The following is a 25,323-nucleotide window of genomic DNA, read 5'->3' as shown; positions in this document are numbered from 1 at the left end:
CCCCCTTCTCCACGCGGCCCCTCGTCGTCACCCCCCTTCTCCACGCGGCCCCTCGTCGTCACCCCCCCCTTCTCCACGCGGCCCCTCGTCGTCACCCCCCTTCTCCACGCGGCCCCTCGTCGTCACCCCCCCCTTCTCCACGCGGCCCCTCGTCGTCACCCCCCCCTTCTCCACGCGGCCCCCCGTCGTCACCCCCCCTTCTCCACGCGGCCCCCCGTCGTCACCCCTTCTCCACGCGGCCCCCCGTCGTCACCCCCCCTTCTCCACGCGGCCCCCCGTCGTCACCCCCCCTTCTCCACGCGGCCCCCCGTCGTCACCCCCCCTTCTCCACGCGGCCCCCCGTCGTCACCCCCCCTTCTCCACGCGGCCCCTCGTCGTCACCCCCCCTTCTCCACAGAGCCCCTCGTCATCACCCCCCCTTCTCCACGCGGCCCCCCGTCGTCACCCCCCCTTCTCCACGCGGCCCCTCGTCGTCACCCCCCCTTCTCCACAGAGCCCCTCGTCGTCACCCCCCCTTCTCCACGCGGCCCCTCGTCGTCACCCCCCCTTCTCCACGCGGCCCCTCGTCGTCACCCCCCCTTCTCCACAGAGCCCCTCGTCGTCACCCCCCCTTCTCCACGCGGCCCCCCGTCGTCACCCCCCCTTCTCCACGCGGCCCCTCGTCGTCATCCCCCCCCTTCTCCACGCGGCCCCTCGTCGTCACCCCCCCCTTCTCCACGCGGCCCCTCGTCGTCACCCCCCCTTCTCCACGCGGCCCCTCGTCGTCACCCCCCCTTCTCCACGCGGCCCCTCGTCGTCACCCCCCCTTCTCCACGCGGCCCCTCGTCGTCACCCCCCCTTCTCCACGCGGCCCCTCGTCGTCACCCCCCCTTCTCCACGCGGCCCCTCGTCGTCACCCCCCCTTCTCCACGCGGCCCCTCGTCGTCACCCCCCCCTTCTCTACGCGGCCCCTCGTCGTCACCCCCCCTTCTCCACGCGGCCCCTCGTCGTCACCCCCCCTTCTCCACGCGGCCCCTCGTCGTCACCCCCCCCTTCTCCACGCGGCCCCTCATCACCTTCTCCATGCAGCCCTACTCACATTACATAAACCCTTTTCCTGTAAAAGCGCCCCCCCATAAACAGCCTTATACAAGTAGCGGCCATTTCCCTGTGGGACCCTCCAACATGCAGCCCCCATACAGCACCATCATCCACCCCGCAGCCCGGCCCCATCCCGCAGCCCGGCACTCGGCCCCATCCCGGCACTCGGCCCCATCCCGCAGCCTCTCCGTCCTCTTCAGCTGCTTCCTGCTTTCCGGTCTCCCCCCCCTGGACTTGCGGAGGCCCCGCCCCTTCCGGTGACGACATAGACAGAGCTGCCGGTGGTCTGCAGGAGGTCGGTGGTCTGAGCTGAGAATCAGGAGTTTGCTTCATTAGTTGCTTCTCTTGTTCTTTTCGGGGTGAAGGGGCTGATACTTGGGGGTGCGGGATTGGGGGGGGGTAATGCTTCTGGAGATCCTAAGGGGCTCTGGGGAATAGTGGGGGGAGGCTGCGGGCTCTGTGGCGGCTCTGGGGGGGGAGGCTACGGGCTCTGTGGCGGCTCTGGGGGGGGAGGCTGCGGGCTCTGTGGCGGCTATGGGGGGGAGGCTGCGGGCTCTGTGGCGGCTATGGGGGGGAGGCTGCGGGCTCTGTGGCGGCTATGGGGGGGGAGGCTGCGGGCTCTGTGGCGGCTATGGGGGGGAGGCTGCGGGCTCTGTGGTGGCTCTTGGGGGAGGCTGCGGGCTCTGTGGCGGCTCTGGGGGGGGAGGCTGCGGGCTCTGTGGTGGCTCTGGGGGGGGAGGCTGCGGGCTCTGTGGTGGCTCTGGGGGGGGGAGGCTACGGGCTCTGTGGCGGCTCTGGGGGGGGAGGCTGCGGGCTCTGTGGCGGCTATGGGGGGGGAGGCTGCGGGCTCTGTGGCGGCTATGGGGGGGAGGCTGCGGGCTCTGTGGTGGCTCTTGGGGGAGGCTGCGGGCTCTGTGGCGGCTCTGGGGGGAGGCTGCGGGCTCTGTGGTGGCTATGGGGGGGGAGGCTGCGGGCTCTGTGGTGGCTCTGGGGGGGAGGCTGCGGGCTCTGTGGCGGCTCTGGGGGGAAGCTGCGGGCTCTGGGGGGAGGCTACGGGCTCTGTGGCGGCTCTGGGGGGGAGGCTGCGGGCTCTGTGGCGGCTCTGGGGGGGAGGCTGCGGGCTCTGTGGCGGCTCTGGGGGGGGAGGCTGCGGGCTCTGTGGCGGCTCTGGGGGGGAGGCTGCGGGCTCTGTGGCGGCTCGGGGGGAGGCTGCGGGCTCTGGGGGGGAGGCTTCGGGCTCTGTGGTGGCTCTGGGGGGAAGCTGCGGGCTCTGTGGCGGCTCTGGGGGGGGAGGCTGCGGGCTCTGTCGTGGCTCTGTGGGGGGAGGCTGCGGGCTCTGGGGGGGAGGCTGCGGGCTCTGTGGCAGCTCTGGGGGGAGGCTGCGGGCTCTGTGGCGGCTCTGGGGGGAGGCTGCGGGCTCTGTGGCGGCTCTGGGGGGAGGCTGCGGGCTCTGTGGCGGCTCTGGGGGGAGGCTGCGGGCTCTGTGGCGGCTCTGGGAGAAGCTGCGGGCTCTGTGGTGGCTCTGGGGGGGAGGCTGCGGGCTCTGTGGCGGCTCTGGGAGAAGCTGCGGGCTCTGTGGTGGCTCTGGGGGGAGGCTACGGGCTCTGTGGCGGCTCTGGGGGGGAGGCTGCGGGCTCTGTGGCGGCTCTGGGGGGGGCTGCGGGCTCTGGGGGGAGGTTGCGGGCTCTGTGGTGGCTCTGAGGGGCAGGCTGCGGGCTCTGGCGGCTCTGGGGGGGAGGCTGCGGGCTCTGGTGGCTCTGGGGGGGGAGGCTGCAGGCTCTGTGGTGGCTCTGGGGGGGAGGCTGCGGGCTCTGTGGTGGCTCTGGGGGAGGCTGCGGGCTCTGGTGGCTCTGGCGGGGAGGCTGCGGGCTCTGTGGTGGCTCTGGCGGGGAGGCTGCGGGCTCTGTGGTGGCTCTGGGGGGAGGCTGCGGGCTCTGTGGTGGCTCTGGGGGGGAGGCTGCGGGCTCTGTGGTGGCTCTGGGGGGGAGGCTGCGGGCTCTGTGGTGGCTCTGGGGGGTGAGGCTGCGGGCTCTGTGGTGGCTCTGGGGGGTGAGGCTGCGGGCTCTGTGGTGGCTCTGGGGGGTGAGGCTGCGGGCTCTGTGGTGGCTCTGGGGGGTGAGGCTGCGGGCTCTGTGGTGGCTCTGGGGGGTGAGGCTGCGGGCTCTGTGGTGGCTCTGGGGGGTGAGGCTGCGGGCTCTGAGGGGGAGGCTGCGGGCTCTGTGGTGGCTCTGGGGGGGAGGCTGCGGGCTCTGTAGTGGCTCTGGGGGGGAGGCTGCGGGCTCTGGGGGGTGAGGCTGCGGGCTCTGTGGTGGCTCTGGGGGGTGAGGCTGCGGGCTCTGGGGTGAGGCTGCGGGCTCTGGGGGGAGGCTGCGGGCTCTGGGGGGGAGGCTGCGGGCTCTGTGGTGGCTCTGGGGGGGAGGCTGCGGGCTCTGTAGTGGCTCTGGGGGGGAGACTGCCGGCTCTGTGGTGGCTCTGGGGGGGAGGCTGCCGGCTCTGTGGTGGCTTTTATTTTTTTTGTGTGTAAATTTTAGAGGAAGAAAAAAAAAAGTGTTCTTCCTGTAGAATGCAGGGACATAGAGGTAGACTGTACATAAGTGTATTTCTATGTACCAGTATATTCTGCCTGTGGAGTGAGAGCCTAAACTGCAGCTTCATGTATAAAAAATGATCCCACTGTCATCAGCAGAGCCTGTGGCCCGGAGGCTTAGCTCCTGCCTGCAATTGTGGATGTTGTGAGTTCAAGTGCCTAGGACTCTCACAAAAAAAAGAGAAAACTACCATGCACCATACCATAAGACGCACCTAGGTTTTACAGGAGAAAACTAGCAAAAAATGGGGTCACAATGCACTGTTAAGGGGGACTGGGTCTGCTGCTGACACTGTTATCGGGGTAATGTCCCCCAATTCTGTTAATATCCCCCATCCTGGTATATATGGCCCCCTCCTTCCTGTTTTATGTGGCCTTCACCCCTCCCATCCTGGTGTGCCTGGCACCCTTCACCCCTCCCATCCTGGTGTGCCTGGCACCCTTCACCCCTCCCATCCTGTGCCAGGTCTAGGAAGACTTCTGGTGGTCCCAAACTTCTTCCATTTAAGGATTATGGAGGCCACTGTGCTCTTAGGAACCTTGAGTAATGCAGAAATTCTTTTATAACCTTGGCTAGATGTGTGCCTTGCTACAATTCTGTCTCTGAGCTCCTGGGGCAGTTCCTTTGCGCTCATGATTCTCATTTGGTCTGACATGCACTGTGACCTGTGAGGTCTTATATAGACAGGTGTGTGCCTTTCTACATTTCTGTTTTCTTCAGACAAGATGGGGGGCAGAGTGTACTATAATGAGAAAAAAATGAACTTTTTAGAATTTACCAAATGGCTGCAATGAAACAAAGAGTTAAAAATTTAAAGGGGTCTGAATACTTTCTGTACCCACTGCGTGTGTGTGTGTGTGTGTATAGTACAGACCAAAAGTTTGGACGCACCTTCTCATTTAAAGATTTTTCTGTATTTTCATGACTATGAAAATTGTACATTCACACTGAAGGCATCAAAACTATGAATTAACACATGTGGAATTATATACTTAACAACAAAGTGTGAAACAACTGAAAATATTCCTTATATTCTAGGTTCTTTGTACACTCTTGGCATTCTCTTGATGAGCTTCAAGAGGTAGTCACCGGAAATGGTTTTCACTTTACAGGTGTGCCCTGTCAGGTTTAATAAGTGGGATTTCTTGCCTTATAAATGGGGTTGGGACCAACAGTTGTGTTGTGCAGAAGTCTGGTGGATACACAGCTGATAGTCCCACTGAATAGACTGTTAGAATTTGTATTATGGTAAAAAAAAAGCAGCTGAGTAAAGAAAAGCGAGTGGCCATCATTACTTTAAGAAATGAAGGTCAGTCAGTCCGAAAAATTGGGAAAACTTTGAAAGTCTCCCCGAAAACTATCAAGCGCTACAAAGAAACTGGCTCACATGAGTACCGCCCCAGGAAAGGAAGACCAAGAGTCACCTCTGCTTCTGAGGATAAGTTTATCCGAGTCACCAGCCTCAGAAATCGCAGGTTAACAGCAGCTCAGATTAGAGACCAGGTCAATGCCACACAGAGTTCTAGCAGCAGACACATCTCTACAACAACTGTTAAGAGGAGACTTTGTGCAGCAGGCCTGCATGGTAAAATAGCTGCTAGGAAACCACTGCTAAGGACAGGCAACAAGCAGAAGAGACTTGTTTGGGCTAAAGAACACAAGGAATGGACATTAGACCAGTGGAAATCTGTGCTTTGGTCTGATGAGTCCAAATTTGAGATCTTTGGTTCCAACCACCGTGTCTTTGTGCGACGCAGAAAAGGTGAACGGATGGACTATACATGCCTGGTTCCCAGCGTGAAGCATGGAGGAGGAGGTGTGATGGTGTGGGGTGTGCTTTGCTGGTGACACTGTTGGGGATTTATTCAAAATTGAAGTCATACTGAACCAGCATGGTTACCACAGCATCTTGCAGCGGCATGCTATTCCATCCGGTTTGCGTTTAGTTGGACCATCATTTCTTTTTCAACAGGACAATGACCCCAAACACACCTCCAGGCTGTGTAAGGGCTATTTGACCAAGAAGGAGAGTGATGGGGTGCTACGCCAGATGACCTGGCCTCCACAGTCACCAGACCTGAACCCAATCGAGATGGTTTGGGGTGAGCTGGACCGCAGATGCCAAGCATCTCTGGAAACTCCTTCAAGATTGTTGGAAGACCATTTCCGGTGACTACCTCTTGAAGCTCATCAAGAGAATGCCAAGAGTGTGCAAAGCAGTCATCAAAGCAAAAGGTGGCTACTTTGAAGAACCTAGAATGTAAGACATATTTTCAGTTGTTTCACACTTTTTTGTTAAGTATATAATTCCACATGTGTTAATTCATAGTTTTGATGCCTTCAGTGTGAATGTACAATTTTCATAGTCATGAAAATACAAAAAAAAAATTCTTTAAATGAGGTGTGTCCAAACTTTTGGTCTGTACTGTGTGTGTGTGTATATATTTATATTATTACACTGCTCAAAAAAATAAAGGGAACACTTAAACAACAGAATATGACTCCACGTGTATCAAACTTCTGTGAAATCAAACTGTCCACTTAGGAAGCAACACTGATTGACAATCAATTTCACATGCTGTTGTACAAATAGAATAGACAATAGATGGAAATTATTGGCAATTATCAAGACACCCTCAATAAAGGAGTGGTTCTGCAGGTGGGGACCACAGATCACATCTCAGTACCATTGCTTTCTGGCTTATGTTTTGGTCACTTTTGAATGTTGGGTGTGCTTTCACACTCGTGGTAGCATGAGACGGACTCTACAACCCACAGAAGTTGCTCAGGTAGTGCAGCTCATCCAGGAAGGCACATCAATGCGAGCTGTGGTAGGAAGGTTTGCTGTGTCTGTCAGCATAGTGTCCAGAAGCTGGAGACGCTACCAGGAGACAGGCCAGTACACCAGGAGACGTGGAGGGGGCCGTAGGAGGGCAACAACCCAGCAGCAGGACCGCTACCTCCACCTTTGTGGAAGGAGGAACAGGAGGAGCACTGCCAGAGCCCTGCAAAATGACCTCCAGCAGGCCACAAATGTGCATGTGTCTGCACAAACGGTTAGAAACCGACTCCATGAGGGTGGTTTGAGGGCCCGACGTCCACAGTTGGGGGTTGTGCTCACAGCCCAGCACCGTGCAGGACGCTTGGCATTTGCCACAGAACACCAGGATTGGCAAAGTCGCCCTGTGCTCTTCACAGATGAAAGCAGGTTCACACTGAGCACATGTGACAGAGTCTGGAGACGCCGTGGAGAGCGATCTGCTGCCTGCAATATCCTTCAGCATGACCGGTTTGGCAGTGGGTCAGTAATGGTGTGGGGTGGCATTTCTTTGGAAGGCCACACAGACCTCCATGTGCTCGCCAGAGGTAGCCTGACTGCCATTAGGTACCGAGATGAGATCCTCATACCCCTCGTGAGACCATATGCTGGTGCGGTTGGCCCTGGGTTCCTCCTAATGCAGGACAATGCCAGACCTCATGTGGCTGGAGTGTGTCAGCAGTTCCTGCAAGATGAAGGCATTGAAGCTATGGACTGGCCTGCCCGGTCCCCAGACCTGAATCCGATTGAGCACATCTGGGACATCATGTCTCGCTCCATCCACCAACGTCACGTTGCACCACAGACTGTCCAGGAGTTGGCGGATGCTTTGTTCCAGGTCTGGGAGGAGATCCCACAGGAGACCATCCGCAACCTCATCAGGAGCATGCCCAGGCGTTGTAGGGAGGTCATACAGGCACGTGGAGGCCACACACAATACTCAGCCTCATCAGGAGCATGCCCAGGCGTTGTAGGGAGGTCATACAGGCACTTGGAGGCCACACACAATACTCAGCCTCATCAGGAGCATGCACAGGCATTATAGAGAGGTCATACAGGCACTTGGAGGCCACACACAATACTCAGCCTCATTTTGACTTGTTTTAAGGACATTACATCAAAGTTAGATCAGCCTGTAGTGTGTTTTTCCACTTTAATTTTGGGGCTTACTCCAAATCCAGGCCTCCATTGGTTAATAAATTTGATTTCCATTGATGATTTTTGTGTGATTTTGTTGTCAGCGCATTCAACTTTGTACAGAACAAAGTATTCAATGAGAATATTTAATTCATTCAGATCTAGGATGTGCTATTTTTTTGAGCAGTGTAGTTACCCTTGCTCGGTGATATCTTAGATGTGGCCGTTACTGATATTGCTATTTGAGCTATGCACATGCACTTTATAAAGTGCTTTAGGACTGGATTGTACGTATATAGCTATTGTGTATATCTTCTATAGCCACCTTCCGAGCATTTCTACTGTAGGAGCTTGGGTTATATACATTACTGTCTTTATGATGCACTAAGCACTTTACATGTATTGTAGCTTCTCTGATGCACTGGCACTTTATTATCTTATAGGATCGTGTTGTGTACCTATTGTGATCCTTTTGGGTGTACTGTTTGAGGAATCATACTGCACTTTTATTAGGCTTTCTCTACTTAATATCGATTATTCTTTAAACCAGGGGCCCTCAAACTACGGCCCGCGGGCCACATGCGGCCCGCGGAGTATATTTATCCGGCCCGCCGGGCTGTGGGCGGAGGAGAGCGGTGTCAGCGCCAGCTCCCTTCCGCTTGCTTAGGGCCCCGGCAGCCAGATACTTACCTCTCCCCGTGCCTCTGCACATCCGCTGTCTTCCTGCTATGCGCTCCCTGTGACGTCTCAGGTCAGAGGGTGCGGTGACGTCTTTCCACCGCGCCCTCCCCTGAGCCATCACAGGCAGCGCAGAGCGGGACGACGCCAGCGACACTGGAGTCCGGACCTGAGCAGCGGCAGCAGGTGAGAAGTGAGGTGAGTATTTTTTTTTTTTTTTTTAAATGTATGGAGACATGGGGCATAATATTGGGGGTGACATCCTGAATGGGGCATTATATGGGGTGTGACATGCTGCACGGGGCATTATATGGGGGGTGACATCCTGAATGGGGCATTATAAAGACAGGGGAGTGATATCCTGCATGGGGCATTATATGGGGGGTTGACATCCAGCATGGGGCATTATATGGGGGGGTGACATCCTGAATGGGGCATTATAAAGATGGGAGTGATATCTTGCATGGAACATTATATGGGGGGTGACATCCTGCATGGGGCATTATATGGGGGGTGACATCCTGCATGGGGCATTATATGGGGGGGGGTGACATCCTGCATGGGGCATTATATGGGGGGTGACATCCTGAATGGGGCATTATAAAGACAGGGGAGTGATATCCTGCATGGGGTATTATATGGGGGGGTGACATACTGAATAGGGCATTATATGGGAGGGGTGACATCCTGAATGGGGCATTATAAAGACAGGGGAGTAATATCCTGCTTGGAGCATTATATGGGGGGTGACATCCTGAATGGGGCATTATATGGGGAGGTGACATGCTGCATGGGGCATTATATGGGGGGGTGACATCCAGCAAGGGGCATTATATGGGGGGGTGACATCCTGAATGGGGCATTATAAAGACAGGGGAGTAATATCCTGCATGGGGCATTATATGGGGGGGTGACATCCTGAATGGGGCATTATAAGGGGGGTGACATGGTGCATGGGGCATTATATGGGGGGGTGACATCCTGCATGGGGCATTATATGGGGGGGTGACATCCTGCATGGGGCATTATATGGGGGGGTGACATCCTGAATGAGGCATTATAAAGACAGGGGAGTGATATCCTGCATGGGGCATTATATGGGGGGGTGACATCCAGCATGGGGCATTATAAAGACGGGAGTGATATCCTGCATGGGGCATTATACGGGGGGGGATGACATCCTGCATGGGGCATTATAAAGACGGGAGTGATATCTTGCATGGGGCATTATATGGTAGGAGAAAGGGACATCCTGCATGGGGCATTATATGGTAGGAGAAAGGGACATCCTGCATGGGGCATTATATGGGGGGGGGTGACATCCTGAATGGGGCATTATAAAGACGGGAGTGATATCCTGCATGGGGCATTATATGGGGGGGGGTGACATCCTGCATGGGGCATTATATGGAGAGTGACATCCTGCATGGGGCATTATATGGGGGGTGACATCCTGCATGGGGCATTATAAAGACAGGGGAGTGATATCTTGCATGGGGCATGATATGGTGGGAGAAAGGGACATCCTGTATGGGGCATTATATGGGAGGGTGACATCCTGCATGGGGCATTATAAGGGGGGGAACAGCCTGCATGGAGTATTATAAGGGGGGAACAGCCTGCATAAGGCATTATAAGGGGGAAACAGCCTACCTATTGAGGACCTATGCTGCCTATTGGGGACCTATGCTGCCTATTGGGGACATTTACCTGCCTATTGAGGACCTATGCTGCCTATTGGGGACATTTACCTGCCTATTGGGGACCTATGCTGCCTATTGGGGACATTTACCTGCCTATTGGGGACATTTACCTATTGGGGACATTAAATTATATTCCGGCCCTCCAATGGTCCGAGGGACAGTGAACTGGCCCCCTGTTTAAAAAGTTTGAGGACCCCTGCTTTAGACCCTGGTTCTCCGTCTATGACACACAGTTCCCCCGCCTTACTGACGTATACGTCTTGATTTTACTCCTTTTGGAAATTGCCTGTTTTTATACATTTTCTGTAATAAAATTCTAACTTAATCTTGACACATTCCTGATTTCCTTTTCCTCTTTTGAGTTATATGTTTATGTGGAATAGCGCTTACCGAGACTGGTTCCCCCTCTCTTTGCTCATTTGGGTGCGTGGTGAGGTGTCACAGGAACTGTTTCTATTTAGATGTGGTTTATTGGTGCTCCATAAACCATGCCACAAGCAAAGGAAAATAAACGGCCTTTCAATGCAGGCAAAACAAAGTAAACAGTTCCAACAAGGGCACCTTAGAAATAGCCCAGGACACACAGGCTGGATAGCATCCAGTATACCAGCTCAGTCTTAAGACATCACATAGGAGGCCTTCTTACCCCCACACACAGACCATGTGTGAGAGAAACAGACTCCATTTTAGAATTTGAACTATACCAAGGGGTAGGACATGTGGTCAGCCAGGCCCACCCATCTGTTCGGCTGCCCGTAAACCTGACTCGGATGCACAAACACTCCTTTTACTACTATGTGCACCCACGCATTACTCAAGGTTTACATCACAGAGGACAACCACCTCAGTGATTCATACCTCCCATCAACTATGGGATCTGTGATTTTTGTCTACACCACTGCGTATAGGATAATAGAGTATAAAGTTATGGACGTGACTTAACTAACATTGTGCAGTGAGTCTATTTTCCCTATAGTGACAGATATTTCTTGTAGTGCCATTTATTATCCCTGCCTGTCAGTGTAATACTAACGGCCTCATACACATGAGATAAGTGTTGACTTACCGATCATTTGGTAGACATCTCCCGACTTCTCCATACACACAAATATTCCAGCTTTCCTGTGATCTGTATGAGAGAGTCGCCTCCAGACTCCTCTAGGGAAGAACAACCTGATTAGCCTCTGACATTCAGGATGCCAGATCCTTCTCTGCCCTGACATCATCTGTCGGGAGGCCCCCAAATACATTATATAGTCAACCAAACCCCCGAAATCAGTGCTTTCATGCAACTTTAGGCTAATGTTTATAGGGGCGTCAAAAGGTAACTTACTGGACGTTGCCTCTGGCGCGGCCTAATAGACTTCCATACATTGCAGGCCCAGACACCATTATTAGGCATTTAAGTATCGTAGTAACTAGGCAGCCCCATACTATCGAGTACTTGGGGTGGAAGAACATTGAAGCCTCAAACTTCTGTGTGTGAATCAGTGTGAAACTGCTTGTTGTCTGTGTCCTAAAATATATAGGTTTTATTACTAGATGTAAAGAAGAAAACTAAATGCTGTAAAATAATAAATCTCCTCATATGTTTCCCTTATTATCTCCAGTAATTGTATTAGTACACAGGATTTTTATGATGTTACATCGGCTCATCTTCTTCTCATTCAGGTCCATACACTATCAGATCCTCTCAGTGAAGATCTTCTGTATAGGAGAATTTTCCTGATTTAACCATCAAAGATGGATATGGACAGAGACAAGATGGTGGAGAGGATATTACACCTCACCCTAGAGATCCTCTTCCGGATTACTGGAGAGGTGAGAGATTCTGATGACGTCACATTACATCATTCTTATCTATGGGAATAACGGACAGAACTGGAGAGGTGAGGACTCTGGAAATGTCTGGAGGGAGATTTATTAATGTGTCTCTCCATAACCAGGATTACACAGTAGTGAAGAAGACCTCTAGTGAGCGCTGTCAGGACCCTGTGTCTGAGGGATGGGGAAGACCCCTGAGCCCAATCACGAGGCCTCCACCTCAGCCCCTGATACATGAGGACATCAATGACCAGAAGATCTTAGAACTCACCTACAAGATGATTGAGCTGCTGACTGGAGAGGTGACACTGCTGGGACATTATATAGTAACGCTATGGAGGGATCGGGGGGATGACGGTATCATTGTATGTGTCAGGTTCCTATAAGGTGTCAGGATGTCGCTGTCTATTTCTCCATGGAGGAGTGGGAGTATTTAGAAGGACACAAAGATCTGTACAAGGACGTCATGATGGAGGTTCCCCAGCCCCTCACATCACCAGGTAATAGACAGGACTAAATACACACGGCCTATTATTATCTGTATGTAAAGAATGAATTCAGTCCTTGTGTGTGTTTCCTCCAGATCTATCCAGTAGGAGGACAACACCAGAGAGATGTCCCCGTCCTCTTCTTCCAGAGGACTGTAAACAAGAAGATCCCAATGTTCCTCAGGATCATCAGGTAGATGGAGAGAAGGTGTCATGAGATCTCCCCTATGATGTGTAGACGGCTGTGAAGGTTTTGTGTTCAGTCTTGTTTTATCCACCAGGATTATATGTTTTATACTTGTGTAATGAGAACGCTGGAGATGGCAGGATTAGAGCTGATCATAGATGGAACTTCTCCATCTGTCTGTGACTTTTACAATATTTGTTTCAGGGTGAAGATCTGACCAATATTAATACTACAGAGACATATGTGAGGGGTGATGAGCGGTGTAAAGAGGAGATTCCTACAAATGACCACCCAGGTGAGTAGTAACCACTAAATGCAGAGAAGTTACAGATTCTTCTCAGTCATCGGCTGTGGCTGTTTTATCGGTCGTGTGCACCGAAGAACGGTGATCTGCCAATGGATTCTTGACTGATTATTAATGGCAAATTCTGCCAGCGTTAAGTAGGATGCCCAAACCTCCAGATTTTCTAAGACGAAATACCTGAGGTAAGTCTCGAAGTTCTGATTGACACGCTTGGTCTGACCATTCGACTGAGGATGGAAGGCGGAGGAAAAGGACAGCTGCACCCCCAGTCGAGAACAGAATGCATTCCAGACCTTGGAAACAAACTGGGTCCCCTGATCTGACACCACATCAGAGGGAACCCCATGAAGCTTCATAATCTCATTTATGAACACCTGAGCAAGTGTCTTGGCATGTGGAAGTGCAGGCAATGCGACGAAGTGAACCATTTTACTAAACCTATCTACTATCACCAAAACCACCCTTTTGCCTGCAGAAACCGGTAGGTCAGTAACACAATCCATGGACAAGTGTGTCCACGGCCTACTAGGGATAGGTAGCAGAAGAAGAGTACCAGGCGGACGGGTATGCGAAACCTTAGAACGCGCTCAAATACTACAAGCAGCTACGAGTTCAATAACATCCCGATGCAACCCAGGCCACCAAAAACGACGAGAGAGAAGGTCCGCGGTTGCCTTACCACCTGGATGCCCAGCAAGTACAGAGTTATGATGTTCCTTAATTACTTTGTGGCGCAGATTAGATGGTACAAATAACCTTCCTGAAGGGCAGGAGGCAGGGGCGTCCCCCTGAGCCTCCAACACCTCACCCTACAGTTCAGGATACTGTGCCGAAATGACTACCCCTTTCTGTGATATCGGGGCAGGGTTCTCATGGTCACCACCACCAGGGAAGCTTTGGGACAAAGCATCAGCCTTGACATTTTTACCCCTGGACGAAAAGTGACAACAAAATTGAACCTAGTAAATCAGGAACCATCTGGCTTGCCTAGGGTTGAGACGTTTAGCTGACTGGAGATATGACAGGTTCTTATGGTCAGTAATAACAGTAATAGGATGGACAGCCCCCTCCAACCAATGTCGCCATTCTTCTAACGTCAATTTGATCGCCAAAAGTTCCCTATTACCCACGTCATAATTTCTCTCAGCTGAAGACAATTTTGTAGAAAAGAAGGCGCATGGACACCATTTACCAGGGGACGGACCCTGAGACCACACACCCCCAACCCTGACATCCGACTCACCAACCTCTACAGTAAAGGATTGGGAAACATGGGGTTGACTGAGTATAGGTGCAGTGGCAAAATGATTCTTGGTAAGGAAGAAAAAGCCTGGAGGGAAGCATCCGACGATTTGGAAAAATCAGACCCCTTCTTAGTCATATCAGTAAGGGGTTTCACTATAACAGAGTAATTTTGGATGAATTTCCGGTAAAAATTTAGCAAAGCCCAGAAAACATAGTTGAGCCTTCAGGTTCTTGGGACGTTACCAATCAAGGACTGCACGGATCTTCTCCGGATCCGTCCGAAAACCCGAAGATGACAACAAGTACCCCAAAAGCTGCACCTCCTGAACAGCAAAAACACATTTTTCCAGTTTGACATAAAGTTTGTGTCCCTTAAAATCTGGAGTACCTGCTTAACATGCCCCCGATGAGTCCCAGAATCAGGTGAGTAAACCAAAGTATCGTCCAGATTGACCACCACAAACCTCCCCACCAAATGATGGAAAATATCATTTATGAAATGCTGGAATACCGCAGGTGCATTGGTCAAACCAAAAGGCATAACCAGACTCTCTAAATGTCCTTCCAGGGTATTGAACGCTGTTTTCCATTCGTCCCGTTCTCTTGATTCTAACCAAATTGTAGGCTCCCCTTAAATCCAACTTAGCTCCTACAACCTGGCTGAACAAATCAGGAGTCAGAGGAAAAGGGTATGGATCACGAATGGTAATTTGATTTAGTTCCCGGAAATCTAAACAGGGATGTAGACCGCCATCTTTTTTCTTCACAAAAAGAACCCTGCCGCCACGGGCGAAGATGAGGGTCTGATATGCCCTTCCCAAGACTCGCCGCAATGCAATCCTTCATGTCTTGTCTCTCAGGACCAGAAAGATTATACAGTCTAGACCAGGGCTGTGGAGTCGGTAAGCCAAACTCCTCAATTTCCATGACACCGACTCCCTCATACATGGCTCATGTTTAAGTGATAAATTTACTGTAGCACAGATTCATCTTTGCTAAAAGTTTAGATCCTTAGATCAGGAATAGGACAGACATTTCATAACTTTCCCAAATTCTTATGAAAAAGTATTCCCCACAAACTGCATTGAACTACTGTACCCAGTTTATTATATATTTTAGCCGTTGGGGTCGGTCTGTTTTATACCAACTCCACCAAAATGGACACCGACTCCACAGCCCTGGTCTGGACTTTGGTAGTTTAGCTCCGGTGGTCAGGTTAATAGGACAGTTATAAGCACGATGAGGAGGCTAATCCTGACACCCCCCTCTCAGATAAAACGTCCTCAAAACCAGACAGAAAAGCAGATAATATTTCCGCAGAGACAGTAGCAAGAGAAATATCCAAACAGTTCTCATGGCAGTAATCTCCCCATTCAATAATGTCTCCGGCTTGCCAGTCCACCAACAGATTATGTTTAACAAGCCAAGGTATACCCAACACAATTGGTGTGGGAAGATTGTCCAGGTCATAGTGAGGGATTATTTCACAATGTACTGACCCCACCCTCAGTTTTACTTTATGTACAATCTGAGTAAATGCTTTCTGTGCAAGTGGCGCCGAGTCAATGGCAAAGATGGAAATAGGTTCACCTAAAGCACAGCAAGCAATAGCATGAGTTTTCACAAACTCAGCATCAACCACGCTGACCCCGGCTCCACTGTCGACAAACACAGAAATTTTCTTGGTTTTGTTCTCTAGCACCACCTCTACTGACAGGACAAAGCGGGAAATGCAGGTTGGTAAAAAAAATGCACCCTTTGTTTATCCAACTCCAGAATACCAAAGAGTTAATCGAGACTCCTTTTGTTGAGGAATTGCAGGACAGGTCCCAACAAAATATCTTTTTCCCACAATAAAAACATACGCCTTTTTTCCTGCAAATCTCCGGGAAGATGTATGATGTAGAGACACCCCCTAACTGCATGGGTTCCTCCACCTCCCCCAGTACTGGCTCAACCACAGACTGCTCCCCTGGCAGAGGTACACAACCCTGAAAAGGCACCGGAGTAGGTGGTCTCACCCGTGTATCCTGAAGGCGCCTATCAAGATGTATGGCCAATGACATGGCAGCCTCCAAGGACTGAGGGGTTTCATATACTGCCAAGACATCTTTCAACCTTTCAGTGAGCCCTTCACAAAATTGACTTCTAAGGGCTGAGTCATTCCATTTGGAATCAGTTGCCCATCTACGGAATTCCGAACTGTGCTTCTCCATTGACCTATTCCCCTGCTGAAGGCGACGTAGCCTAGACTTAGCCAAGGCGACTCAGTCTGGTTCGTCATAGATGAGGGCCAGTGCCCTGAAAAACCCCTCCACAGACTGGAGACAATCCGAATCCTGCGGTAAAGAAAACACCCATGACTGAAGATCTCCCTGCAGTACAGAGATCACAATACCAACCCGTTGCTTCTCGTTTCTGGAGAAGTACGGACGAAGTTTAAAATACAGTTTGCAGGCCCAATTTAATGCAATAAACTTGTCCCTACCTCCTGAAAACCTGCCCGGGAGGGTAACCTTGGGTTCAGGCTGGGCAGGCCTACCTGCAGAGACCCCCAACATTAGCGACCTGTAGCCGCTGATGCTGCTGCTGAACCTCACAGCGGAGCTCATTCACCTCCACGGTCAGACAGTGGAACTGCTCTGCGAGCTCTGCAACAGTACCCATACCAAAGGAGAAAGGAAAAAAAAATCCACGCCCAAAAACACAGAGGGGAAAAACCCGAAAGTGTCAGTTTTTGTTTCCTTTTCAAAATGTGCTCGGCCGGCGATAATGCCACTCAAGGTGTGGGAAAGTCTTAGTGCAACACAAAGGGAAGAGGGAAAGGGAGCCCAGACTCTAGGGAAAGGGGGGAGTGGAGACCTCCTAGGCTGGTCTAACGCCACCCTGTCTCCCCTAATGTTCCTGTATTGGCTCTTCACCAATCGCCGCACGCGTACCTCGCCCTGTCTTTCGGTGTATGGCTAAGGCCATGAAATTGCTTAACTTTAGATGACTCCAGACAAATGTGCACACGTCCTCAAGCTCCAGAGAGGGAGCAGTACTGCTCTTGCTAAAGCCTTCACAAGAAGAAATGAATATCGCCGGCACCTCCCTCTGAAACACCGCAGGTATTTATACACCCAGGCCCGGGTGTTAATTAGCCAGAGGAAGGTAGCCTTTGGGTCCTAGAGACAGCCTCTAAGAAGATGTCTGTAATGCCAAACGTAGAGATGTCCTGCAACCAACTGCAGGGCGACTGTCTTGTCACTTCTGACACACCCGTGACATCCACAAGCTGTGTAATGGTCCCTGCATTAGTCCACAAGTTGTATAATAGTTCCTGCAATAGTCCACAAGCTGTATAATGGTCCCTGCATTAGTCCACAAGCTGTATAATGGTCCCTGCATTAGTCCACAAGCTGTATATTGGCCCCCGCATTAGTCCAAAAGCTGTATAATGGCCCCCGCATTAGTCAACAACATGTAGAATGTAACGGGTCTGGGAGGCGGAACCTCTGAGCTACTATACAAGGGGGCAGTCCTTGTAAGGGAGCGGGTGGCGACCAGGGAAGACGGGCAGGAGGTCACAGCAGGTGACCGGGACAGTCTCTGAGTGAACGGGCTGGAGGTCACGGCAAGTGACCGGGGCAGTCTCTGAATGAACGGGCAGATGGTCACGGCAAGTGACCGGGGCAGTCTCTGAATGAACGGGCAGATTGTCACGGCAAGTGACCGGGGCAGTCTCTGGATGAACGGGCAGATGGTCACGGCAAGTGACCGGGGCAGTCTCTAGGTAAAGGGTTGGTACGACCTGTGGCGGCTGATGGTAGACGTGAGCTCCCAGGTGAGCAGGCGAGAGTCTCTGGATGAACGGGTGGTCACAGCATGTGACGGCGGAGCCTCCAGGAAGACCAACAGACAGGCGGCAGATGAGCGCTCCCAGGTGAGCGGGCAGAAGTCTCTGGACAGGAGGGTGGTCACAGCACGTGACGGCAGAGCCTCCAGGTAGGCTAGCAGACTGGCAACAGATGAGCGCTCCCAGGTGAGCGAGCAGGAGTCACTGGACAGGCAGGTGGTCACAGCACGTGACGGCGGAGCCTCCAGGTAGACTAGCAGGCAGGTAGCTGGTGTGTGCTCCCAGGTGAGCGGGCAAGCTGGTCCATAGACAGACTGACAGGAGATGGAAGGCAGACCGTCGGACCTCAGGCAAGCAGGCAGGTGGCTGATGTGCGCTCCCAGGTGAGCGGACAGGCTGGTCCTTAGACAGACTGACAGGAGTAGTAAGGCAGACCGTCGGACCTCAGACTAGCAGGCAGGTAGCAGATAATCAGGCAGGAATCTGGCAGGTAACTGGCAACGGGACCTGAGGGCTGAAGCAGAGTAGTGAACAGTGCAACAACATTGCTCGGGCACCTCCATTTTGGAGGAGGTGCCTTAAATATGGTGAAGTCCTCCGGCCATTGGCCGGGGACTCCTTAGGACGGCGCGCGCGGCCCCTTTAAGAGGGAGGGAGAGCGCGCGCGCCCTAAGCACAGTGGACGGGAAGGAGCGCGCGCTGCCAGCAGAGCGGGAGGAGGACGCCGGGCACGGAGCAGGGAGGTGAGGGGAACAGCGTCCCTGCCTAGCAGAGGGCAGGGACGCCGGCGCTACAGTACCCCCCCCCTTTAGGCCCCCCCTTTTTTAGGCCAGACAGAAATTTAGCTAGGATAAGAGGGGCATGGATGTTCTCCCGGGGCTCCTACGTTCTCTCCTCAGGACCAAACCCCCTCCAATCTACTAGAAAAAAGGTCTTTCCTCTTACCCTTTTGGTGGCAAGAATGTTCTCTACCTCAAACTCGTCCTCAGCAGAAACCAGAGCAGGAGGCGTACCTGTAGACTTGGAAAAAGAGTTAAGTACCACAGGTTTGAGGAGAGATACATGGAAGGAGTTAGGGATCCGTAAGTTGGCCGGGAGTTTTAATTTATAGGCCACCGGGTTGATCTGACTGATGACCTCCAGAGGACCGATGAACCGAGGCCCTAACTTGTAAGAAGGTATCTTGAGTCGGACATATTTAGACGAGAGCCAGACTTTATCTCCAGGACGAAATTGTGGAGGATCCAGGCGTTTTTTGTCAGCGTGTCTTTTCATCCGTTCGGACGACTGGAGGAGTGCGGATCGGGTACTCTCCCAAATGGAGGAAAATTTGCTAACGAGAGATTCCGCAGCCGGGTTGTCCACAGAGGTGGAGACAGGAAAAGGAATCCGAGGATGCTGACCGAAGACTACAAAAAACGGGGATTTGGAAGAGGCTTCGCTCTCGTGATTGTTATAGGAGAACTCGGCCCATGGTAGGATATCCACCCAGTCAGAATGATGGGCATTAACGAAGTGCCGGAGGTAACTGGTCAGGTTCTGATTGATCCGCTCCACTTGACCATTAGACTGTGGGTGGTAAGCGGAAGAGAAGTCCAGGGTGACGTCTAGCAGTTTACAAGTGGCTCTCCAGAAACGTGAGGTGAACTGTACCCCACGATCCGACACGATGTGGAGGGGCAGGCCATGAAGACGGAAGATGTGGCGGATAAAGTCTTTAGCCAGCTCGGGTGCAGATGGGAGACCAGGCAGGGGAATAAAGTGAGCCATCTTGGAAAAGCGGTCAGCGACCACCCAAATGACCGTACAACCGGCAGAGACGGGGAGATCAGTTATGAAGTCCATAGCAATATGCTGCCAGGGGGCAGCAGGCACAGGAAGCGGAAGAAGGCGACCGGCAGGCAGGTGTCTCGGGACTTTGTTGCGGGCGCAGGACACACAGGCAGAAACAAAGTCTATTACGTCCTTGTGCAGGGTAGGCCACCAGTAGTGCCGGGCAATAAGCTGGAGGGTCTTTTTCTGACCGGCGTGGCCAGCTAGTTTAGACGAGTGACCCCAGTGTAGGATCTTCTCCCGATCAGGTACTGATACGAACGTCTTACCGGGAGGGAGACGATTTAGGTTCACGGGAGCCACCTGCATTACTCTGGCGGGATCGATGATATGTTTAGGTTCCTCCTCGAGATCGGACACCAGAAAGGATCGGGACAAGGCATCTGCTTTGACGTTTTTGTCAGCCGGGCGAAAATGAAGAACAAAATCAAAGCGAGCAAAAAACAAGGACCACCGGGCTTGGCGCGGGTTAAGTCTCTGGGCATGCTGGAGGTAAGCCAAGTTCTTGTGGTCAGTGTAAATTATTACCGGGTGAAGAGCCCCCTCGAGTAGGTAACGCCACTCCTCCAACGCCAGTTTGATGGCCAATAACTCTCGGTCTCCTATGGAGTAGTTGCGCTCAGAAGAGGAGAAGAGTTTGGAGAAGAAGCCACAAGTTACCATTCTCCCGGAAGATGATTTTTGAGTAAGTACCGCTCCGGCTCCAGAGGAGGAGGCGTCAACTTCCAGGAAGAACTGCTTGTTGCCGTCCGGGCGATGCAGCACCGGGGCGGAAGAGAAGGCCTGTTTTAGGGAAAGAAAGGCCTCCTCTGCTTCGGGCGGCCACTCTTTGGGATTAGTGCCCTTACGGGTGAGCGCGGAAATTGGGGCAGTCCGGGAAGAGAAGTGTGGTATGAAGAGGCGGTAGTAGTTGGCAAAGCCCAGGAATCGCTGAATGGCCTTCAACCCCTCCGGTCGAGGCCATTTCTCGATGGCAGACAGTTTCTCTGGATCCATTCGGAGGCCGGTCTGAGAAATAATGTAGCCCAAAAATGGAAGCGAGGTCTGCTCAAAGAGGCATTTCTCGTATTTAGCGAAGAGGTGATTCTGCCTGAGCCTGAGCAGAACCTGACGAACGTCCCTCCGGTGAGTCTGGAGATCCGGAGAGAAGACCAAGATGTCGTCCAGGTACACCACTATGCAGGAGTAGAGAAGGTCCCGGAAGATGTCATTGACCAACTCTTGAAAGACGGCAGGAGCGTTACAGAGACCAAAGGGCATTACCAGATATTCATAGTGGCCGTCCCGGGTGTTGAATGCCGTCTTCCATTCATCCCCCTGACGGATACGAACCAGGTTGTACGCCCCACGGAGGTCCAGTTTGGTGAAGATTATAGCCCCCCTCAGACGATCAAATAACTCCGGAATGAGCGGAAGGGGGTACTTATTCTTCACCGTGATCTGGTTAAGGCCTCTATAGTCTATACAGGGACGGAGAGAGCCGTCCTTCTTTTTGACGAAAAAGAAGCCTGCTCCCGCCGGGGAGGTAGATTTCCGGATGAATCCCCTGGCCAGATTCTCCTCAATATATTCGGACATCGACCGGGTCTCAGCAGCGGATAAAGGATAAATACGCCCACGGGGAGGAGTAGTGCCAGGTAACAGGTCGATAGGGTAGTCGTATGGTCTATGAGGAGGTAGTGTCTCTGCTTCCTTTTTATTAAAGACATCAGCATAAGACCAATAAGGAATCGGAAGTCCAGGTAGATTAGCTGGGGTAGGAGAAGGACGGACGGGATGGACGGGAACCAGACAGGTATTATGGCAGTCCTGTCCCCAGCGAAGGACTTCTCTGGTCTGCCAGTCAAGCACGGGTGCATGTCTCTGGAGCCAAGGTAGGCCTAGCAAGAGGGCGTGAGAGAGTCCAGGCAGAACATGAAAGGAGATACTCTCAGAATGCAGCATTCCCACCTGCAGAGTAATGGATTCGGTGATGAGTTGGATGGGGCGTGGTAAGAGACCCCCATCCACGGCAGCAACAGACAAGGGCACAGCCAGAGGTTTGGTGGGGATGCGGTATTTCTCTACCAGGGACTGTGAAATAAGATTCCCGGCTGCTCCAGAGTCAAGTTGGGCTAGTTCGAAATAACGGTTCTCCCCGCAGACGATTGAGACTGACAGCAGCAGAGATGGAGAGGATTTATTCTTGTCTAGGTTGACCTCTCTGAGCGAACCTAGACACAGGCGTTTCCCGACCTCTCCGGGCAGGCACGGATCCGGTGCTCCCTACTGCCACAGTAGAAGCAGCTCCCTTCGGCACGGCGTAAGTCCTGACGGGTTTTGACCATCTTGGTCTGGTCAACCTGCATAGACTCAGGAGAGTGTACCTGGGTAGAGACGGAGGGAGTGACGGGTTTCTGAAAAGTAGGAGCTAGACGTGGAAACCTCCTCTCACGGGTGACCTCTTTGGCACGCTCCTGGAACCGTAGGTCAATCCGGGTGGCAAGAGTTATTAGGTCATCGAGAGTGGTAGGAATGTCCCGACCGGCAAGTTCATCTTTAATACGGCCGGACAGACCCTCCCAGAAGACGGATACCAGAGCGTCGTTATCCCAGGCCAGCTCCGAGGCAAGGGTACGGAACCGTATGGCATATTGGCCCACGGTGAGACTTCCCTGACGGAGGCGTAGCAGTGATGATGCGGAAGAGGTCTTCCGTCCGGGTTCGTCGAAGACTTTCCGGAAAGCCGTGAGAAAAGCAGGCAAGTTGGACACCAGGGGGTCTCCTCTCTCCCATAGAGGATTTAGCCAGGCCAGGGCCTCCCCGGTGAGATGGGACATGATGAATGCAATTTTGGCCCGGTCGGAGTTAAACTGGTGGGACAATAGTTCAAAGTGCAGGGTGCACTGATTTATGAAGCCCCGAGCCTGGGCGGAGTCGCCTCCGAAGCGAGGAGGTGCAGAAAGCCGGGGTAGGATACCATGGTATTAGTGGGCAGCGGAGCTGCCGGATTGCGAGACATGGCACTGGCAGAGGTTGCTGGTGGAGCAGTCAGAGTGTCCAGGCGAGTATTGACATTCCACAGGTGACCCAGGATGGACTCCTGTTGGGACCTTTGACGGGACAGTTCATGACACAGGTCCGAGAGCGAGGGTGCTTGGGTGCCACCGGGTTCCATGGCCCGAGCAAACTGTAACGGGTCTGGGAGGCGGAACCTCTGAGCTACTATACAAGGGGGCAGTCCTTGTAAGGGAGCGGGTGGCGACCAGGGAAGACGGGCAGGAGGTCACAGCAGGTGACCGGGACAGTCTCTGAGTGAACGGGCTGGAGGTCACGGCAAGTGACCGGGGCAGTCTCTGAATGAACGGGCAGATGGTCACGGCAAGTGACCGGGGCAGTCTCTGAATGAACGGGCAGATGGTCACGGCAAGTGACCGGGGCAGTCTCTGGATGAACGGGCAGATGGTCACGGCAAGTGACCGGGGCAGTCTCTAGGTAAAGGGTTGGTACGACCTGTGGCGGCTGATGGTAGACGTGAGCTCCCAGGTGAGCAGGCGAGAGTCTCTGGATGAACGGGTGGTCACAGCATGTGACGGCGGAGCCTCCAGGAAGACCGACAGGCGGCAGATGAGCGCTCCCAGGTGAGCGGGCAGAAGTCTCTGGACAGGAGGGTGGTCACAGCACGTGACGGCAGAGCCTCCAGGTAGGCTAGCAGACTGGCAACAGATGAGCGCTCCCAGGTGAGCGAGCAGGAGTCACTGGACAGGCAGGTGGTCACAGCACGTGACGGCGGAGCCTCCAGGTAGACTAGCAGGCAGGTAGCTGGTGTGTGCTCCCAGGTGAGCGGGCAAGCTGGTCCATAGACAGACTGACAGGAGATGGAAGGCAGACCGTCGGACCTCAGGCAAGCAGGCAGGTGGCTGATGTGCGCTCCCAGGTGAGCGGGCAGGCTGGTCCTTAGACAGACTGACAGGAGTAGTAAGGCAGACCGTCGGACCTCAGACTAGCAGGCAGGTAGCAGATAATCAGGCAGGAATCTGGCAGGTAACTGGCAACGGGACCTGAGGGCTGAAGCAGAGTAGTGACCAGTGCAACAACATTGCTCGGGCACCTCCATTTTGGAGGAGGTGCCTTAAATATGGTGAAGTCCTCCGGCCATTGGCCGGGGACTCCTTAGGACGGCGCGCGCCGCCCCTTTAAGAGGGAGGGAGAGCGCGCGCGCCCTAAGCACAGTGGACGGGAAGGAGCGCGCGCTGCCAGCAGAGCGGGAGGAGGACGCCGGGCACGGAGCAGGGAGGTGAGGGGAACAGCGTCCCTGCCTAGCAGAGGGCAGGGACGCCGGCGCTACATAGAATGGTCCCCGCATTAGTCCACAACATGTAGAATGGTCCCCGCATTAGTCCACAACATGTAGAATGGTCCCCGCATTAGTCCACAGCATGTAGAATGGTCCCCACATTAGTCCACAACATGTAGAATGGTCCCCGCATTAGTCCACAACATGTAGAATGGTCCCCGCATTAGTCCACAGGCTGTAGGAATGGTCCCTGCATTAGTCCACAGGCTGTAGGAATGGTCCCTGCATTAGTCCACAGGCTGTAGGAATGGTCCCTGCATTAGTCCACAGGCTGTAGAATGGTTCTTGCATTAGTCCACAGGCTGTAGGAATGGTCCCTGCATTAGTCCACAGGCTGTAGGAATGGTCCCTGCATTAGTCCACAACATGTAGAATGGTCCCTGCATTAGTCCACAACTTGTAGTATGGTCCCTGCATTAGTCCACAGGCTGTAGGAATAGTCCCTGCATTAGTCCACAGGCTGTAGGAATGGTCCCTGCATTAGTCCACAGGCTGTAGGAATGGTCCCTGCATTAGTCCACAGGCTGTAGGAATGGTCCCTGCATTAGTCCACAGGCTGTAGAATGGTTCTTGCATTAGTCCACAGGCTGTAGGAATGGTCCCTGCATTAGTCCACAGGCTGTAGGAATGGTCCCTGCATTAGTCCACAGGCTGTATAATGGCTAATGAATTAGTCGCTGTCATAAAACTATTAAGGATTTTTCCAAACCCCTCATTCCCCCTCCACTATACCATTTGTCAAAGGAGAAGAGCTGACAATCTATGGAGCTGTCTGTATGCAAATAGCAGTACAAAAGAAGCCCCTCTCTTCCCTCCTCCCCTATCCACCATCTGTCAGAATAAAAGAAGCTGTCTCTGTGCAAATTAGCACGTGCAGGAGAAGTGGCTAATAGGCAGATGCTAGCACAAAGGGGGCTACTAACCCAATTAACATGTGAGTGCATTTTCCAGTGGCACAGGCTTGTGAAATAAACACCTAGGTGAGAAGCATGTGGTCCCTGGCTTCAAAAGAATTCTCTCTCACCCCCAGGGCCTCCCCCCTTTTGCTGAACAGCAATCTTGGGCGGCACGATGGCTCAGTGGTTAGCACTGCAGCCTTGCAGCGCTGGGGTCCTGGGTTCAAATCCCACCAAGGACAACATCTGCAAGGAGTTTGTATGTTCTCCGTGTTTACGTGGGTTTCCTCCGCGTTCTCCGGTTTCCTCCCACACTCCAAAGACATACTGATAGGGAATCTAGATTGTGAGCCCCGATGGGGACCACG

At 53.1% G+C, this 25,323-nt stretch overlaps 1 protein-coding gene across 1 annotated transcript in view; it reads left to right on the top strand.

Annotated features, from left to right (window-relative positions):
* The first annotated feature begins 1,303 nt into the window (after positions 1-1,303).
* LOC141204974 (uncharacterized) overlaps positions 1,304-25,323 on the top strand; it is a 43,412-nt gene continuing 19,392 nt past the window's right edge. Inside the window, exons 1-6 of the mRNA XM_073664015.1 lie at positions 1,304-1,375; positions 11,676-11,825; positions 11,951-12,130; positions 12,205-12,328; positions 12,412-12,509; positions 12,708-12,798. Coding sequence (XP_073520116.1) covers positions 11,748-11,825; positions 11,951-12,130; positions 12,205-12,328; positions 12,412-12,509; positions 12,708-12,798 — 571 coding nt within the window. The 5' untranslated portion in view covers positions 1,304-1,375; positions 11,676-11,747. The remainder of the gene's footprint in view (positions 1,376-11,675; positions 11,826-11,950; positions 12,131-12,204; positions 12,329-12,411; positions 12,510-12,707; positions 12,799-25,323) is intronic.

This window comes from Phyllobates terribilis, unplaced genomic scaffold, assembly GCF_046119375.1.
Source record: "Phyllobates terribilis strain yellow unplaced genomic scaffold, ASM4611937v1 Scaffold_136__1_contigs__length_4911898, whole genome shotgun sequence".
Classification (NCBI taxonomy): Eukaryota; Metazoa; Chordata; class Amphibia; order Anura; family Dendrobatidae; genus Phyllobates; species Phyllobates terribilis.
The sequence above is the reverse complement of the archived record's forward strand: the minus strand, read 5'-3'. Positions and strand labels throughout refer to the sequence as shown.